Source organism: Strigops habroptila, chromosome 9, assembly GCF_004027225.2.
Source record: "Strigops habroptila isolate Jane chromosome 9, bStrHab1.2.pri, whole genome shotgun sequence".
Taxonomy (NCBI): domain Eukaryota; kingdom Metazoa; phylum Chordata; class Aves; order Psittaciformes; family Psittacidae; genus Strigops; species Strigops habroptila.
This window is the reverse complement of record NC_044285.2, coordinates 13,503,540-13,517,433: the sequence shown is the minus strand read 5'-3', so window position 1 is coordinate 13,517,433 and position 13,894 is coordinate 13,503,540. Positions and strand designations below refer to the sequence as shown.

Genomic DNA, 13,894 nt, shown 5'->3' with positions numbered 1-13,894 from the left:
CTCTTGCCCTGAAACATTTAGTATGAGGAAACAGTGGTTGCATTTCTGCCCTTAGTTGTCTTTATATTTAAAATAGCCAGTTACTCACCTATATCTGTGATAGGTATTTCATTATATATATGTGTATTTTTAATAATAATACTATATTATTGCAGCTTTATGGAACTTTTTTGACTGAAAGTGTGAACATTGAAAGCTTAGCACAATATTGCCTCGGGAAAACTGTTGGTGCCATATGTAGATCTCTGACATAATCATCTGCATAATGACTGTAGATACTTTAGCCTTCCTCTTTCACCAGTCGAAAAAGATAGAGACTGTGGAGGGACTGCTGAGATTTTAGGAGGAATGGATCATTTCAGGATTTTCTCATGTCTTTCTATTGATTCCAGCAGTTCACCTGTGTGTTCTTCACTTCAGTTACTTAATTTCCACTACTATCTAAAATAAGGTGGGATGAATTTCACATATATTCCAATGGCCTTCACGTAAAGTGGTTTATTCTTTGAAAGTAAAGGCCATTGCAGAGAGCAGTGCTGGTAAGCTTGTATCTTCTTCGCTGATGTCCAAGTTTACGGTAATTTCTCTTACTAATCTCTGAATGCGTTTGTTTTTACAGCATTTGTGTCTACCTGAAGCCAACCGACTACAGTATAAGTGTCTAGACAACTCTCCTGACAGTTACTATCCAGAAATAGAGGAAAGCAGACTGGATAATACAAGTCTGATATTTTGATCTATATTTTTTTGCTCCCCAGTGTGACTGTCTTATGGAGGCATGTGGGAGGCAGTTTCTGCAAGGCTCAGACCTGTAGAGGTTATGGCCTGAGTAATAGCCAGGAGTGATGTCTATTGACTTTTCTCCTTAGTCCCACTCATTACAAAGAGTAATACTTAGTAACTGATAAAGGAAAGCCACTATAACTTACTATAGATATAACGGTACAGTTTGCCTCAGCTTTTGTTCTCTTGTCTTTTTGAATTGTTTTCTAGCATTGCTGCTGTGGAATCAAACAATTACCTTTCACTTCTTATAGCTGTTTTTATAGATGGATATGTGCTATTTGTACTTTCTTAGCCATAGAAGAAGCAGAAGTTGTCATATTTAACAATCCCAACTAAAAAGCATCTAGTATCCATAACAGTAGTTACAATTATGGGGAAAAATGAACACATATTAGTAACCAACAAGATAGCTAATGTATATGTAATCCAGAAGGATGCTAAAGATATAGTGGAAACTATCCAAGAAAGTGGAAGTTTCTTATGTAGGTTTGTTGTGTTAGAAACAGGCAACGCTTCTGGAGATTTTTAAACTTGTGATAATGATAGATGAAGTATGTGAATTCTTGGGGAAGATGCAGTGAGAGGACAAAACTAAACATGTGAAACCACACTGAGCACTGTGGAAATGCAGATTCAACAAGGTGATAGACAAGTGCATACACAGCACTGGCCCAGGTAATGAATATCTGATCCAGATTAGTGACAGGTTCTTAGCAGACCAAAACACCATGAAAAACACCTAATGTGTGCAATTCTTTTGTGTAGCTCTGTGAGAAATTTCTTTGTCAAAACTTTTCCCAGGACAGTGAAAACATGTCTGTGTTTCCTTCTCTTTCTTAATTATTGTAGATATATTGTAAAAGTCTGCTGTAAAGTCAGGATCTGTAATCCCCAAAGCTCAGGGATGTATGGATGTGAGGAATTGGAAACTGCCTTTGGTTTCCCCTGTAAAATAAAGTGCTATTATAACAAGATGAAGGTTTGTGCTACATGAAAACACATAGGGCTGGGTTACTTGCTATGGACTTTTACACTGTGGACCTGACTATGTTATACTTCTCTACAATAAAGGATTTTATCACAAAGGACACCTACAGCCTTTATTCTGCTTAATGATTTGAATTTACAAGGGCAGCTAAAAATGTGATTAAGGACAGCCAACAAATTCACTGTTCTTGATTAGTGAGATGAAACAGTCTCTCTGCCAGGCAGTTTGAGGGGAGCCTATGTATCAACTTCAACTCATATTAAACTTTAAATAATGTTAATAGATAGTTTATAAATATCATACAAACACTAAATGTTTATAAAGATATTTAACATAAAATTTTCATATCCAGTTTAAACTAATGTTTAAGTTGAGGTGGAGTACACTGTCCTGGAAACTTCAGAGTCTCTCTGTCTTTCAGGAAATTTCTTGTTCTTGAAAATGAATAGCTTCCTGAGGGGGGGAAATTGCATTTCTTTTCTGAAGGAAAGGCCAAATGAAGAGAAGGTCTGCATGCTGCCGTTCTGCACCATGATGAAATTTAGACTGAGTCAGGATTGTGAAAGTTCGGGTCCATTGTGTAAGGTCTTCATGTGCTTTATAAACGTCTTAGGTCTTTAAACTTTCTCAATTCTCCTGGGGTTTCTCTGCTAAAGTAAAGAAAAGTAATAATTCTGTCATACAGTATCCACACTGCATTGTCTTACCATCAATGTGTGGTACATTAGCTGTTGGAAGTGCTGCTTATAGGCTGTTTACAATTTCAGTAGACGCTCCTTTTGGGTAAGAGGAGTTTGAGGAGTGATATTTCTCTTTGTATTAGACAAAACATACAGTATTATCACGTTTGAGCTAGAGGAATAGAAGATCACCACTAATGACAAAACATTATCTAAACTTTCAGGTAGAGACTAGCCACCAAACTTCCAAAAAAGTCAAAAATGCAACGTTCTTATTCAGTATGTGAAGCATTTTTGCACACACAGGAAAAAAAAAAAAAGATAGTTATCACTATGTACTTTACTAATATGTATTGTCATGATCCTTGGCAATGAAGGAGACAGTAGGCAACTGGTTCTAGTTTTGAGATTAAAGAAAATGAATTTTCAATTAGTGAGAAGCAGTCTTGATTGACAACTTCCACCATTTTATTGCTATCCAGTTAACGTTTATTTCTCAATATGAATGTAGGGACACATAATTATCAGTGTCTGAAAGATATTAAGTGTTGACTTTCTAATGACATTCAATGAAACAGTCTTAAAATTTTGTCGTAGTTATTTAAAATTTTCGAATGCTCAGATAAATAACTGAAATACCAATGTCATCCAATATAATTTGCATTTATGACAGATCATTGAGGCAATGCAAGCAGTGCTGCTGGCAGAAGTTCAAAGGACTATGAATACCTTAAGAAAAACAACAATCTGCAGAGAGCCATTGGCCATGGTAGAGAATGGAAATGGTAAGTTGCAGACATTGCCAGAGACTGAGTAGAGGGATTTGCAATATACTAAAAATGTTTCTTTGCCATGTAGGTGGAAAATTTATTGGTATATTCTTTTAGAAGAACCTTCTCTCGTACTCAGAACAAGTTAAGAGTGAGTTCATAATGTATTATTTCTGTGTAAGACAAGCCAAATAGCCTATTTCTGACCTTACCAGTCTATGAGTTTTCTCATGTGATTGTCAAGGAGTTAAAAGACTTTCATGCTCTTTCGTCACCTCTGAACATTAAACAAGACAAGGTAAAGTTTATTTGATTGTATGATAGTTTTGGTATAGTAAATTTGCAATTAAGGAAGCAGTGTGTTTGAAATAGGATCAGTAAATCATATTGAAAAGAAGTTTTACAAATACCTAACAGAACTGGAATGGCACTAAAAATTAATTGCTTAATTTTTATAACTTCATAATGTAATATGGAATATTTTATTTTTCTTTGAGAAATAACCTCTTTGCAAGGAGATAGCAAATACATTTTACAATTAAATAATTTCATTTTATGAGGAGCTTACTCTTTGCAACTTTACAATGGTGCTAGTGTTTATGATAAAAATGATTGAACCTAAATTTGTTATGAAGTTATACTCTTTATTTTTAGCCCATTAGCTGAGTCTTAAAATTGTGACCTAAATTTTAGATCCAATCTTATTAGTGAGCCTTCTCTTGGGGAACTGATTTATAATCTCACTGAGTGTGTCTGTCATAAAAATTTGTTACCAACCTGCTTGTTCCGAGATACTGAAAATGATCAGTGATACCTGCTTCAGGCCATGAAACAAAATGGTATCTCTATAATTTGGACTCTTGGAATATAGCGAAACTGAATAATTGTCATGTCTGAGTTTGTACTTTTATTACGCTGAATTTGCTTTGAATTCTTTTCTTTTTATGTGGTTTCGGACAAGAGGCATTGTACCTAAAACATTCCCAGTTGTAAAGTTCATATATGGATTTGTTTTCAGATTTCCTGAATTTTCAGGGTGTATTTCAGTGTAGTGTTTTGATACGGCTTACAACAGAAATAGGACTGAACTAAAGTTGCAAATGCAGGTATCTGCAAACTCGGGATGTGTTTAAGTATTTGGGTTTGTTTCAAAACCTTTTATACTAAATTAAAAAAAAACCCAAACCCAACCAACCAACCAAAAACCAAAAACGTTTTTGTGATGTACAGGCTGCTGGAATGATTACAAGAATCTAGTAGTCAATTGTCTAAGTATTAAGGGTCACAGAACTTAGGAATTCAGAGGAATTACTTCAACTTTCCACTGAAAGGGGGACTTGGTTGTTTGTGTGTCTAGTAAAACATTTTTACTGTCATTTTGTTCTTAACCCTGTTATTTGAAAGTTATTAAACAACTAGAAAATTGCTTTTCTAGAATGAGCGCAGTGTTCATATACATTTATACTGGCTAGGACTTTTTTTTCATAACCATGACCTGAACCACATAAATATATCCTCTAAAACCATGGATTTTTGACATTATATTGTTCAGCAACTTAATGTATTCTGGAATAGCCAGAAAACATACAGGAAGACTGGGAAAGAGATGTTACACTGAGTATTTAACATGATATTAACTTTCTTTTTCCATTTGTGTTTTACCTTGTTGCATTATTTATCATTGTATGTAAATAGCAAAAATATTTTTAGTTTGGTTTGCATGGTTTTCTAAAATGCACTGCAAAACTTGATGGGCTTGTTCAGAATTAAATGATTTTTTACTGGTTTCTAATATGTTAGAGTAAAACTACATATGGCACGTAATGATATGCAGAAATTATTAAAAACCTGTCCAGAAGTAAGTCCATGACCAGTGTAATTACAAAGACAAGTAATTATGTCTAGTCTTAGTCATTCACCTGATAGGTATATCATCTTATTAACTGCTCTGTATATATGGGTTGTACAGTAGCTGTCCTCTTGTGCAACATGAAGGTAAAGGTTAAATATTGTTTCAGGTTTTAAAGTCATAATTCAAGACTGGGATCATACACTGTGACCCAAAGAAAAGGTGTCTGAATCTTGGCTGCCATCATCAGTGTATTGCATTTTTGTTTAATTGAAATGAATATATTTGATCTGGAGATGTTTAAACCTAGTTTAACTCAACAAGTTTCCACTGAAGTCAATAGAAGTTTTCTTTAAAAAGACAAACAGAACTTTCTTTAAAAAGACAAACAGAACTTTCAGGATTTGACCTTCAGTTTTTATTATCTTTAAAGTTTGTAGTATATTATATAGTTGTTTTTTCAGAAAGCTCCTAACTCTTTAGGGAGCTCCTGCATCCTTAATTCATGATTAAGGGTGATAGTATTTAGACATCATCTTCACTTGCTGAATAATTTTTCTCTGTAGTTCCATACAGACAGAATTGTTTGTTAATTAAACTTAAAAATGCTTGGTTTTGGGTTTTTTTTCCCAGAAAAAAATATAAGGAATTTAAAAAGCTATTGATATAAACCATGCCAGAGAAAGGGTTAACTGTGTTCTCTCCTAGTACATTCTTCCATTGTTGCTAAAAGGAAATGTAAATGCAAACAGTTGCAATTTCTTTATGTTAATGTCAGAGATAATAATTTTGGACCTGTTCCAAACATACTGATAGCAATCTTACCATTGATTTCTGCAAGCTTTGCTTCAGTTCTTCAAAGCAGCTGAGGTTTTCCATTATTTTTTTGACATTCATCATAATTCTGAAAAAGTACATTGCACTTTATCCCTTCTTGCCTTTTTCCTGAACACTGATAATCTCAGGTTAATAGTACCATTTAACAGGATGTCAGCATGGTGGTGTTTTCCACTGCCATGTGAGTCAGAAGCAGTGATTTTACAGTCTTAATCTATCCACTTCTACTTGCATACACTAAATTTACTGGCATTCTTCATTCATTTTTCATTTGTACTATTTAATCTCATGACATACATATATAATTTATACCTAGCCGTGAGCAGAACTTCTATGATCTGATGGAAAATGGTGGCAATACCACTGTTGTTATTCAATAGCCGAGTGATCGGATACAAACAAATTGGATAGTCCCTCCTGTAGTTGATTTGAACCTGTATCTTCAACAGTAATCCATTGCTGATACTCAAGGCATTCTGCATCATCATCTATAGAAATTGTTTCGCTTTTCATGGAAATCTCAAAATATTTGCAAGGATAAGAGTTAGAAATGAGATTCCTTCACACCAAGTGTGTTGTGTGTATGACTGTGATTTCCTTTTAGCTGCTGCACTGAAACAGTTTCCTATGTACCATCCTTGGATGTCTATTTCTTCTAATGCATAGGGAGCAAAAAACTATCATATGAAACAGCTTTATAGTATACAAGTTGTTCTGGAATTGTGTGCCTCGGTTTTGTTTTTTTGTGTGAAGAACTGGATTTATTTATCGTTTAAGAAAGCTGAGGATAAATGTGTTTAAGATGTTAATGCTCAGATATTAAATTGAGAGACTGATATATGTGATATTGCAGCAATGGGAAGTTGAAAAAGTGAAAGGAAAGCGTAAAGTACAGGCTTTATTCCTAAATACAGAATGTTATTTTAACTGCCTCTTATATTTGTGAAAAATGTAAATGTGAAAAATCACACCAGTAAGACTAGCTTGCAATAAATTCTGGTTTGCACTTAAAAATTCCCAGTTTAAGAAACTGCTAATGATTCAAGCTTTTAAGTATATTCGAAAGCTATTGGCTATAACCTCATCTTTTGTATGTGGTTTTGGAATTCTTTAAACTATTCAATTAAATAAATTGGTTCTTGCAGGAAAAAAGCTTCTGCTGATAAATACCAGAATGAAATTAATGGTGGCAATTGAATTCCATAGGTTAGTGTAAAAAATTGTCAAAGACTTATCTAGAATATAATAATATGTTTTGTTAAAATGAGGAATCCATTCAGTAATGGTAAATCAATGAAAGGCGGGATATAACAGTTTCTGTTCACTAGAGAAGTGTAGTGACCTGCAGCAGAGGGTTTCGAACACTTCTATTGTCTGGGTTTCAGAAATCTGTCCAGTTGCAGACAACTTTTAGGAAGTCATTCTTTGACTGTGTCTTTCTGTATAGCAAATGAATCTTCTTGCCTGTCTGCAAAGTATTAAGGTTTTGTTAAGCAAGTGCAGATAAGGAGAAGAGTTTCATATCAGTCCAAATATACATTCTGTCTCTGTATTTAAACCAAAAAGACCCAAAAGACAGCCCTAGTCTGTTTGGACCATTGATAGCACAAAGATTGCGCAAGATTGCAATGCAAACTTGTACTTGGTTGCCTGATTGCTGGGGAAATAACTTTTCGGGATGTAAAATGCATTGATATTCTTAGTTACTGTAGCCACATTAATGTAACTTGTACTGTTTGCATTCTGGTGAAATACTACATGCCCAGAAAAATTGAACAACATCTGATGAATCAATTTCAGGCTTAATATTGTATGTTCAGATAAGTGCACATCTGTCCTCATCTCCTTACATTTCCCCTTTCTGTGTTAGTTTCAAGTTTGGATTTGGGCTTATCACTTAAAGACTGAATACTTATCACAGTAAGTATTCAGTCTTTGAAACTGCTTGCCTTGCTGTGGCTGGGCTCCATATCCAACATGAATCAAGTAATCAAGCAAAATTTAGAAAAAGGTGTCCAGATGACTTGTGGGAGGATTTCTGATAAACAAAAGAAGAAAAAGCTGAAGAAGAGAAGGAGAATAGGATAGAAAGAAAAACATTCTAGGAAAAGGGAGAAAAAAAAAAAATTGTAGTAGAAGCATGACAATGTGAACATGTACAGAAGGTTACCAGTTCTCTAATGGAAATCACAAGCAGGAAACTGGTTGCCGGTTAAAAAAAATCCAAGGACAGAATTTGATCCCATTTCTGGTATTATAAAGGTTCTCGAGATTAGTAGGAACTAGGAAATGAGTGAATTTTGACAGTGTGAATGGCTTTTTTGATTGAAATTGAGAAAAAAGATCATTAAATGCATAAGCAGTTAAGAATCCATGTATTCGTGCAGCATGGGTTTTAAAGAGCATGGGAGAAAATTCTCCTTTCTTAGCACATTAAAAATCACATGAAAGAAAAGGACAATTCAGTTGTCTGGAAGAAAACCAGAGGCAATAAGAAATATCTTTCATTATGACCGGTATCCTAAAGAAAAGCAAGTGAAGGGTTTTCCTTAGTTTTTATAACCTATTTGTGAAACTCACAAATTTTAGTAATTTTTTTTCTTTTTATATGCAGATATCTGAAGTAACCTAGATGATTTACCGTATGCAGGCTGTTCTAAAGATTTTATTGCTTTAGAGGAACCAATAGTACTTCCTGCTGCTTTCTCAAACTAGCTCAATTTTTCAAGGGTATTGAGATTAAGTATCTTGAGTTTGGCATATGAAGATCCAGAGTGTCTCCAGAGCTTATGTTTCCACTGGCCAAAAAGTGTGTGCAACAGGAGTAATAGATTGCACTTAGTAGTGATGAAATTACATTTGCATGAACCCACCCCAAATTCTTTTCAAGAACAACATTTCTACGTTATATCAAGACTCTGTTTACAAAATGTAGTGAGAGCTGATCTAGCTAGGTCAAAGTAGAGTCCTGTTCATGTAAATTGAAATCTGAATCAGGCCACCATTGTCATGAGGTAAGCATAGCTTTTGGTTAAAATGAGTGAAAATGTTGGCAGGAAGAAATCTTTACACTTTGGGAATTCTTGACATACATGAATCCTCCAAAATGTATAATCTGAAATGTCCTTCTGAGCCTCATGTGTATGTGTGATAAAAACAAGTAGTATTTAAAATGAAATTGATCAAAACTGTCCCTTTTCTTATGTAGTCTCTCTGCTTTGAAGTATTTCCAAACTTTGGGTTTGGAGCAACATCTGAACTACAATCTTATTTTCCTGCAGTTGTTACTTTTCAACTGGTTTGACTTTTGGCTTCAGATATCTTCCTGACTGGCATCTCTCACATTTTTCCAGTTTAACCTTTTTCAGCTGCATGTTACATCTTCCAGCTGATTTACTTCAGGCTGATCTAAAAAATTATCTGGCAGGCCGATTTTGTGTGTGTGTGTGCGTTAGCAATAAGCAGTATAAGAAATAATTGTGTGATCAACATTTCATCACTACTAATGAGAATTAGATTCATCTGTAATCTCATTTTAGTCACTGAAACAGCAAACCAATTAATCTAGCATTTGTTTGATGAATGGACTTTGAGTGTAAGCTGGTGACAGCAGCAGCTTTCCTCTGCACTGAATATGCATTAAAAATGAGTGTATTGTATCCTAGTTTCATATTACAAATATTTCCAGTAAAAGAATACAAATCAATGTTATATTTTACCATCTAACCTGCAGCTTAACTATACCACTGTATCATGTCCTACATATCCAATTAAAACTGTATTCTGATCCAGTAGTCTTTAATATTAGTGGTCAAGGACTAAAGGAAGTAAGCTTAAAGACTCGTTCTAGAACTACAGTTTATTTCATTCCATACGCCATATATTTTACCAGAGAACTTCCTAATGTAGCAGAAATCAGATTTGGTGTGTATTTTTACACAAAATCAAATTGTAGAGGCGCCATCTCAGACTCCTCCAAAACATCAGGAAGGATTGGTCAAGGAGGTAGTAAGGATGACATGTATTCTAAATTCAAATGCACAATATAGTTTGGACAATTTTGTTGTCAATGTGCTTTTTTCAGTGTTTACTGAATGGGAAGAATCTCTAATATATCTTCCATTTAGATCTTTAAAAGTAAACGCTCTATTTTGGGGCTGTTAATACAGAGATAAAATTCATTGGTTCATTTAGTCTCTATTGTTTGTTTAGAAGTTAATTTGGTACAGGCAAATCATAACACAATTCTTTCAAATATTTGAAAGCTGGTTCTGAGTTGGGGCTTCAAAATAAGAAGTGATTGAACTGCAAATACTCCAAAAGCGATGTCCCTTATTTGAACAAGTCTAGTCTCCTCTGTCTTTCACTGTTTGTTTGGGGTTTTTTTTTTAAGAGCCACTCCTTGTCACATCCTGCTTCCTCATTCTGAATATCTCCTTGCCTATATTGTTGTTCTCAGTCAAACACAGTGTTCAGACTTGATAATAGCATATTATTTGTAAACCTTATGGTTTAGATAAAACCAACCCTTGTTGCTTCCTCTACCACTTGGAGAAGGAAGTTATCATCAATGCATTCCAGGAACCTCCTGGATTGCTTGTGCCCTGGTGTGTTGTCCCTCCAACAGATACAGTGGTGGTTGAAGTCCCCCAAGAGGACCAGGGCTTGTGAACGTGAGGCCACATCTATCTCTATAGAGGGCCTCATCCACTTGGCCTTCCTGGTCAAGTGGCCTGTGAGATACCCTCACTGTAATGTCCCCTATCCTCAATTATCTGGCAGTAAGACAAGTTCAATGCTGTAATATTGTTTGTTTAAAAAAACCTTGCAGAAAGAGAGAAATTACTTCAAACTCTACTGCTAGCAGAGTTTTCAATAAGTTGGAATCTAGTTTTTAGTAAGATGGAATTTTTCCATTGTGTTTTGTGAAAATCACACTGAATGGTAAAATTCCTTTATTTATAGAAGTCTTCATTTTTAGTATAGAAGCTGAGTCTAGTTAACACTCAGGAGAGCAACACAACCAAACGGTGCTGAAGAGTATCTAATAAGAGAGCAAGACATCTGTCTCAGCAAAAAAAAGTAGAAATAACTCAAGAAGCCTTTCTGGCCTATGAAGCTTGTCAAGAAAATGTTGAACCAGTTCGAGGTACATATATAGCCATCACAATGTAGAAAGTGTATCAACAGAACTGTTGAATTTCAGGATGGAGAATGTATTCATCTCTCTCTGCACTTCTGTATCTTCACACATTTTTAGAAGTCTTGGTACATCCATTTGTACTTCACATCTCTTCTGTAATCCAGACTCTATTTTGCTTTTTATAGAAAGATGAAATCACTGTTGTTTCGAAGCAGATAAGCATGGTTAATAGAAATAGCATTTCATATTTGGATGGTACGTAGAACAGATTAACACAAGATTACTTCCAAATTCAGAAATTTAGTAAGTATATTGTTTAATATTTTATCCTCTTGTGCCTGGTTCATATTTGTTGTTTCAGCAGATGCTTTAAGACGCAAAGTTAGATCCGCCAAGTATCCTATCTTGCTTCAGCATTATATGTTAGTTCTTCAGTTGTAGTTATAAAAATGGCAGTTGCAATGTTAATAAATACAGAAACCTTTCCAGTATACTTTGAATTTGAGAATAAATTTCCTCAGATGTATCAGCAGAAGATTCCCCCCCCCCGCCCTGGTCTTGGAAAAGTTCAACTTGTATCACACTTAAGATACCTATCGCTAATTCCATAAAGACCAGGTGCCTGTATTGTTCTCATATGATGGATGTTGGTCACATCACCTGCTGCACTACTGGAAGATGCTCAGATAGCCTAGTGAAGAGGGTGAAGTAGGAAACTGAATCCAGGAGGTACTTTCTGTAAAATAATTAATAGCTGCTCTGTGTATTCATTTTTTCTTTACAAGCTTTTATAAGAATAGGATTTGGATGGTCTTTTTCTTTTCCCTTTTTCCTTAAGCTCCGGAAGTAAATTTAAAATGCAAAAAACAAAATATATCTGACAGAAGTAAAGCACGCCTGTTCAGTTTTATATACTGGTAACATTCTGTTGCTACATTATCTGCTTCTTTTGGAAATGGAGTGCTGTCAAGGTTTTGCATCTCCTGAGAGTGGAGAGTTTAATGCTGAAAGTAAACATATATCTTTGTCTTGACTGAAAAGACAATCTAATTTTTTTTGTTATGTAAGTTAAAACCAGCAGGCACTGGTTTTAATTTGTGTTTTCAAGCAAGAGTAGTTTTTTGACATAAATTAGGAAGATCTTTCAAATAGGTGTGTCCCAGATAATTTTAGCAGATTAAGGCCATCCTCAATCTGCAGGAAAGAATTCGTTATTTAATTAGTATATGCTTTTTGGAAGAGGAGCCCCTTTCACTAGTGACCATTGTCATCAATGTCAAGGTATGATGTATGGTATAGTATATGAATTACACTGCTGGCAATAGACTATATTAAGGAATAGTAAGAAAAAAACATGAGTGTAAACCCATGCTTTTCTGTAATAAAATCTAATGGTTTAGTGCATGGTTAGGAATGTTGTAAAATAGGACCTGTATGTGGTTAAGGGCTTACATCGGTGACAAGCATGGTAGAAATAAAGCGAAAGCATTAATAGAAAGTCTAATATAACAGGCATAGCAAGCAGATCTCTCTCACATGTATGGGGACAGCAAGGCATGTCACAAAAAGGAACAGACTGATGGACAGGGCAGAGAGAACCATTGTTTCCAGTCTTGTGATGATTCTACATAGCGGCCATGTTTGCAAAACAATTTGTCTAAAGTTCCATGCCTTGTAAGAGAGTAATTTCCTTCAACCTGGAGTAAGCTGGCTTTTGTGAAGGGTCTTGAATGGTCAGCAGAAATGTATGCTTTTTTTTTTTTAGTTACATGCTAATACAGCTCACAGATATAAGGCAGTCTTCTTTTTCACTTTCTGACCGTGCCTTTTAAAATGTGCCTTTTACTATTTGTGTTCTATTATCTAGAGAGGATTTAAGGGGTAGGGCTACATGGGAGTAATAACCACCCCCTTACTTCACTGCCCCCTGTCCTCAAGTCCCATGAAAGTTGATAATGCAGTTTGAACCTTAACTGTGTGATTTGGATGCATTTTTTCCTAAATTGGTGAATGAATAACATGACAAGCATAATCTACTTTATGGAGAAGCAAGACTGATAATTTGGGGATCAGTGGTCAGATATATTACAGTATATTTTCTATCTTAAAAATAGACACTTAATACTATATTTATAGATCCACTAGATAGGAATGTAATAATACAGCTTTAAGAATTTTCAGTATTTTTCCAGCTATCTTTGTGTGATACTTGTAATTGTACATGAGATTTTAGAGTAGAATGTGAGGGGGACCTGTCCCTTTTATAAAAGATATTGTTGTCGTGCTCAGTGCATTTAGGAGTCAAGCAGTAAAAGCCTTGCAACAAAACAAAGCAAAAAAACCCCAAAACCTTTAAGGACCTTGTTTATTGAATTCTGTTGGCTAAAACTGCCAAAAATAAATTAATAGCTGTTACCACTGCAGAGCTTTTTTTGTTCACAAGAAAAATATCTTGACATATTTTTTCATTTTGTGATTGGTGCACATTTCAAGGGTATAAATTAATCTTCAAAGGATCCTAGGGAATATCTTTCCTGGACACTTCACTTATACATCAAGTTGGCCATGTTAGCAATCTAATCACAAACCTGTAATTCAGTGGACAACAATTTCTTATTGTGAACAGCATAGCAGCTTTTACTATCATTTAGGTCAGCCTAAGATTGCTGATGCACCATATGTTTCAGGCCATGGATGATGGATGGTATCCTCTGGTGCCCATCCCTAAGTGATTGGAAAGATTGAAGACACACAGTTCACTTAAGCTTGCTTACTATTACATCAAGTAATCAGCGTGATAGGCAAACCTGTGCTCTTTATGTCACACTGCCCAACTTTCTG

At 35.0% G+C, this 13,894-nt stretch overlaps 1 protein-coding gene across 1 annotated transcript in view; it reads left to right on the top strand.

Annotated features, from left to right (window-relative positions):
- WDR72 (WD repeat domain 72) overlaps window positions 1–13,894 on the top strand; it is a 115,772-nt gene that overhangs the window by 70,050 nt on the left and 31,828 nt on the right. Inside the window, 2 exon segments of the mRNA XM_030498252.1 lie at window positions 3,128–3,312; window positions 10,465–10,470. Of these exon segments, the coding sequence (XP_030354112.1) occupies window positions 3,128–3,312; window positions 10,465–10,470 (191 nt within the window).